Genomic DNA, 6,401 nt, shown 5'->3' with positions numbered 1-6,401 from the left:
CCTGTGCTGCTGGCAGGGACTAAGACCTGCCCTGTGTTTTGTGCCTCTGGGCAGCCCCTGCTAGGCCAGGTGCCAGCCCCCAGAATCCCAGATGGTTGGGGTGGGAAAGGATCCCTAGGGATCATCCAGTGCAGCCCCCTGCTCCAGCAGGGACACCCAGAGCTCGGGACACGCGGTCCCATCCAGGCGGGTTGGCAGATCTGCAGAGCAGGAGCCTCCGCAGCCTCCCTGGGCAGCCTGGGCCAGGGCTGGGCACCCTCACAGGGAAGAAGTTCCTCCTGCTACCAGAAGCAGCTCATCCATGCGCTCCGAAAGCAGGCAGGTGCTTAGGACCCTTCCTGGTCTGCACCCCAATTTCCCATCTCTTAGTTGAATGCAGTACTGCTCCCCCCAGCAAAATCCATACAAAGGGAAAAATATTTTTCCCCTCCTTTCTTCCCTAGAAACAGCTGAATTAAATTTGATCTATGTTATTTGTGACTAAAACTGAGTCCAAGGATCTGCCTTAGTCAGTCATCACTGTAGCCACCTTTGCCTCTAAAGGGATTGGAAGTCGGGGGAGAAACCTCCTGTTCAGTGACATACCAGGAATTGAGCAGGGCTCAAGGAATGTCACCAGCCTCCATGCAAAATTCGCCCAGGAAGTGGAGAATTAAATAGAAATTTACCTTCTTCTGGCACAGGTGAAGGGATTGGGGGCTCATTTTTAACATGAACAAGCAACGAAGAATTTCTTTTTCATTCTGTTTTGTAGAATAATTTAAAATATTCATAATTTTCTGACTCCTTTTAACTACATGTTCCCAAAGAAACCAAATGTTGCTGCTACAAGGACTTCTACCTGGCAGATCCCTTTCTTTGCGAGGTCGTCTTTCAAAGGAAACCTGTTCTTCAGTCATTAAGGAAAGCAGCAGTGCCTATAAAGGTGAGTCTGGCGTGGTAGCAACAGGCCACGCTGGTTTTATTTCCATGTATTACAGGAGCTGTCAGCACTCCTTAGCAGGTAATTAATTTGATGATTTTTGCCTCTTTTTCTGTTTGTGAGCTGTCTGCAAGCAGATGRCAATTTTCTCTGATTGATTTGAGATTACTCATGTAATAATTATCCTTGTTACACGAATGCACACAACTAAAGCAATTTCTAGCCCTGGTGTCAGTGCTCGCACTGTGCAGCTCGCTCCTCCCTTGCGCTGGGGTTGGGAGCTTTACTAATACTTTGACGTAAGGAATAATTTCTCCTCACTTTTTATTTTTCTCCTTCGGGAGCAGTGGCTGATAGGAGATATTTTGCACTTCCCAGGGCCCAGGAGCAGATGCATTTTCAGGAGATCATTTTCATCCCTGTGTTTGGGATGGTGGGGAGGCAGGTYGGGGGAGCGCCGGGTCCCGCTGCGTTGGATCACAGCTTCCTCACCGGGTTTCCAGGGTTTTCCCCAGCTTATGCCAATTCAGCAGCCACTTCCCACAATATTTTCCAGCCCTTGCTTTAAGTTCCCCCCGTGCCCGCCGCGGCGGAGCTCSTGCTTGCAGAGGTGCTCCCTGCTGCCGGCCGGAGCCCTGCGGCGCCGGCCCGGCTGCTGGTGGCCCTGGGGACATGTCCGTGACCAGGGCCCCACAACACCCGATCCCTGTGTCCCAGCCTGGCTGCGCGCTCRGCCTCTGAGACCCGTGTGAGCTCCAGCACGCCGGGCTCTGCTGCACACAGACTCTCTCAAGGACTATTTTTAAGCAAGTTTGGGCGACTTTTTGCCCTTCCTCATGGTGACACATGAAAGTGTGGCCCATTTTTAACGTCTGTGCAGAGCTTCGACTGGTTTGGGCCATYAGGGTGCGAGCAGGGCGATGCCTCCCGCGCCGGCGGCTCTGCGGGGTCACCTCCGACGCGGGCGCGTTGGTCTCCTTATCTCTGCCAGCAGRGCCTCCCGCCCCGAGGAGACGCGATGGGCTCCCGGCGCCTCCCGCGCGGCGCTCCCCACGCGATTCCTCCGGCGTCTCCGGCTCTGAATGATGGGACGGCAGCACCCAGCCGGCCACGGGAGCAGGTCCTGCCCTGGCGAGCCCTTGTCCGTGTATTTGCAACGCGCTCTGCAGGACAACTGGCACTGGCAGCTCCCTTGGCACAGAGCAGCACCCTGAGGCCGCGGGTCTGCTCAGCCCTCGATCCCTGTTAGGGAAGGTGCAGGAAGAGCCGTGGGATGGATGCACAGCAGAACTGGGGGCTCTGGGGCAGCGGCAGCGTGGAGGGAGCGGGGCGACAGGCAACACTGTTCCTCGTGCCGGCTCTGGGAGCGCAGGGACCCTCACCCTGCACTGAGGTCCTGCGTTTGGCTGCAGCCGTGGTTTAACGAGCTGCTCTCCCAACCGCGTCCCCTTCCCTGCCCCCATGCTCCGTGAGCCAGACCAGAGAGCTGCTCCCATCCGAAGGAAAAAAAAATGGGAAAAAATGAAGGTGCGTTTGCTTCTTGCCATCCCGACGCGCGAGCACGAGGAGAGCCCTAGGCAGGGGAAGGAGCGGCGCCGGCCGGCCCGGCTGGTTTGGCGCTGGCACGGCGCGCCGCTCCGTGCTGCCGCTCACGTCGCCGCCTTCCCGCTCCGGCAGCGCCGGAGCTGCCCCGGAGCAGGGGCAGGAGGGCTGCCGGCCGCGCCGCCGCCGCTSCGAGGAGGAGCAGCCCTGGCGCTGCAGCCTCCCTGCATGCAGGGAGGCCGGGCGAGGCTCCACTAGTCTCGCTCGGCCTCCGAGCAAAGTTTTGGGTCTGCATGATTGATTTCGGTTGTGCATTTTAATGCGCAGAGCACTGCTGGTTTAGTTACCTTTCAGTATGTCTGCTTCGAAATGCTGCTCTTACTCACCTGGTTACAACCCTCCCAACAAATTATGCTTTTTTTTTCTTCTTCTTTTTTAATTTCTTTCTTTTTCTGCTATGCTGAAACGAGCAGAATATCCAGGCAGCAGAGCGGTGTGGGGCAGCCTGTGTATCTCAGTGCTCTGCCCACCTCGTCCTGCCTCTTCCATCACCCTTTTCCATGGTGCTGCTTAGTCCTGGGACTCATTCCCATAAGGAATCCACGCACTGTGAACTCACTAAATGCAGAAATGACAGGCAGTGCCCCAAGTGCTCAGTGGCACGTGCTGTACTTTCTTGCTACTTGCAATGACCAAGGCCTGGCAAGCGCCAGGAACCTCTTTGTAAAGGCACGTAGTTTGGAAAAAATAATAATAAAAACCACTATTGCAGAAGTTATAGTTTGGGGGAGGTTGCTTGTTGTTCTTCCACTGTTTGTCTGTTATTCTGGACCCCCCAGCATGGTGTGTTCACTGATACTCTGTGCTTAAAAAAAGTGCAAGGAATAGGTCGTGCTGCCATACACTATTCTGTCAGCTRTCTCTATCACAGCCCTATTTGGGCTGTGGAGCATCTGCTTTTGAATAGTCGTTATCTCCGCGCAGCAAGTTGCAAACCCAGGGAAAACCCTTGCCAGAACAAACGGAGCAAAGTGCTGAATTTGCTCTGTAGTATATACACAACATGACGCAGGAAGGGAAGTTGCTCTTGTGTCCTTAGTGAAATCACGGTTGTATTTTACCTTATTKGGTACAAACGCGATGTTTTCTGTCCCAGAACCCGCGGTATTTGGTATAGCCTGGGAACAGATCATCTCAAAGTCCTTCAAGGAGAACCACGCTGTGAATGTGCTGGCCAGTACCCTGCAGATTTAACAGAGCAGCAAGGACCTAAAAAACCCTCACCTTCTTGCAAGCTGGGTGCAGAGCAGAGACCTGGTTGATGCCCCTGCAAAAGGAAAAGCCCCCAGAGACGAGGTGCCTCCATTGCACRGTGCCGAACCCCGCGGCAGCCCGCACGGAGCTGCTTGTCTTGAAGACACCGAGGCTTGGGGGTCAACATACAAGACCTTAGTGGCCCTGTGCTCACGCAGTCTTTTGTCTGAGCTACTTTCTTCAGTTTTTCCCCCAGAAAGAGCCTGCTCTGCCATGGGTTTGTCCCGCCCTGTCCTGCACACAGCCCCGTTTACTGCCTGCTTCCCCCATGGACCGGGGCCTGCGTGCTGGGCAAGATGCAAACCGCCTTTTTCACGGCATTCCCTAGGCACTGCAGCTCCAAGTTCCTCAGACGGATGGAACGGGAAGCTCTGTGGACAGGAGGAGGACCCAGGACGTCCCCGGGGCACGGGGAGCTGCGGCCGGCGCGCGCCGCGCGCTCTCAGCACCACGTTCACTGTGCCCGCAGCCAGGGCCAATGCTGCCGCCGCGCACGTGTTGATTAATGAGTTTGCTGCTCAAATAGCACTCAGACCTGGGCCGCTTTCCCATCCTCACAGGGCTGTTCTTTGCGTGACTGAGAATGAGGCGGCTCGCTGCAGGTACGGCGCTGCGACTCTCCCTCTGCGTAAACACTCCCTTTCTTTATTTTGCTTTAGGCATTTTAAGAACCTTTCTTAACGTTTTGTATTGGAAACCATGAATTCTGCAGTCTTATRTTCCATGGACGGTGCTGTCATCGGGACTTTTGCCCTGCATGGCTAATGGCTCAGCATCTCTGCTGCCAATGCCAAATACATGGGCACGTGCAGGGGTCCGTCCCGAGAGCGSCCGGAGAGCGTCCCGCGTCCTCGACCTGGGATTTCCTGGTCCGCAGTGCTCGGCAAGTCCAGCTTTCCATGAGCACATGCTCGGGATAGTCACTTTGCCTCTGAGCTGGTATTAAAATACTTGGAGTCTGTTTTAACTCAAGGCGTGATCCTAAACCAATTAGGCCACATCTGCACTTGGAAAATGGTGGAATTCTGAATATATGTTAGCTAGCTTTGTCTGCTAGGGGATTTTATTAGATAACTAAACAAAACTGGAGTGCAGAGGCCTTCCCATAAGGAGGTTCGTGTGGCACAGCGAGGCTGGAGGATGCWCAGTCCTTGCAAACCCAGCACAGCAAACACTGTGAGCTCCCTTTAGCGAACACCCCCGGAGCAGCCGCAGGCAGGACACCAGGAAACCTGCTCGTGTCAACAGCGGTTGCTTGCGAGCGAGGAAGCTGCCCGAGCCGTTTGGCAAGCAGCGCTGCGAGGCTCCGAGTGAGGAATGTTTGTGTTTTGTTCCTAAAATATACGTGGAGAGCAACGCCGCCTCATGTGTAATGTCACAGGGAGGCTCGGTCGGGTCTAAGGTTTTCCCTGAAAACATCTGCTCTGGATATATAAATATTTTTAATTATGTGTTACTGGGTGACATTTGATCCATCCCAAAAGCAAAAGGCTGGCTTGAGGAAAATATTTTGAGTCATAAGGCTGTAATTTATGGTCGTTACTAAACAACATCCTGCGAACAGGGTGAGCTGCTCGTAGGAGAGGCGGCGCTTCCATCGCCCCATAGCTTCCCAGTGGCCTTCCTGGAGTGGGATCCTGAAAATCTCCCGCTCCAGGAAAGAAGGGGCTGTGAAAACGCAGGGAAACCTGATGAGGAGCAAAAAGGTGGCAAAAGTCTTTTTTATTTTCAGCTTATCTAGAAGAACGTAAACTGTGAACTTGCTTTTGTGTTTGTTAATGGATGGCTTGTGGAGTCCCCCATTGAAAAGCAACTCACATTAGAGTCCCGAACACATGTAATTAAATCGATTTGAAAGTAATTATGTGATCTAGCTTATCCGAGTAGACARGGTGAATCCTAGGAAAAACGTCACTTGTTGAGAATAAATAATTTAGGTTCTTCAAGGCAGAAGCCGTGGGCCTAGGAGAAAGGATTTTAGAAGGACATGACATGCGTGGGCCGAGCAAATATGTTTTAATACTTAAATATAATGCACAGTGAGATGGAGACAAGGGGCAGGTGCCACGGGGCTGATCTGCTCCCCGGAGAGCAGCAACCTGTGTCAGGGGGACAAGGCCAGCACCATGGTGTCCCCTGAAGCTTCCAAATGGCACTTTTGGGCCAAAATGGGGACTTTTTGTGGTGTTTTTTCCCCGTTGTGAGCCAGAATGCGGGGCTGGTCRTGGGGAAGACGCTGCTGGGGACGGGTCCTCTAGGCCCCGCTGACCTTCTAACCCTCCTAACCTCCCCTCAGAACCATGTTCCAGCAGAAAACATGGAATTGGCTCAGAAAACGTACATTTTATTGTGATTTTTACCTCATTTTTTTAAAATAATTTATTCGTGAAATCGTRTTTATTGGTGAAATCACGCGTTTCCCCCCCAAAACCTGCCGTGGCAGGGGACGGTTCAGGCCGTTACGCAGCTCCCCGCCACTCCGGGGAGGGACAAAAGATCCAACCCCCCCCCCCCAAAGGGTCTCGTAAAGGGGCGCGGGGGGAGGACGGACGGACACGGGCCGGGGTCGCGGACAGACGGACAGACGTCGGTTATTCCCCCCCGCCGCCCTCCCGCCTCCGCG

General features: G+C 53.9%; 1 protein-coding gene across 1 annotated transcript in view; it reads left to right on the top strand.

Moving 5' to 3' along the window:
- The first annotated feature begins 4,535 nt into the window (after nucleotides 1-4,535).
- SERBP1 (SERPINE1 mRNA binding protein 1) overlaps nucleotides 4,536-6,401 on the top strand; it is a 17,950-nt gene continuing 16,084 nt past the window's right edge. The window contains exon 1 of the mRNA XM_026037175.1: nucleotides 4,536-4,661. Within this exon, the coding sequence (XP_025892960.1) occupies nucleotides 4,536-4,661 (126 nt within the window). The remainder of the gene's footprint in view (nucleotides 4,662-6,401) is intronic.

Source organism: Nothoprocta perdicaria, unplaced genomic scaffold (genome assembly GCF_003342845.1).
Source record: "Nothoprocta perdicaria isolate Ctin4 unplaced genomic scaffold, notPer1 scaffold_191, whole genome shotgun sequence".
Taxonomy (NCBI): domain Eukaryota; kingdom Metazoa; phylum Chordata; class Aves; order Tinamiformes; family Tinamidae; genus Nothoprocta; species Nothoprocta perdicaria.
Note: the sequence above shows the minus strand (reverse complement) of the source record. Positions and strands in the feature narration are given on the sequence as shown.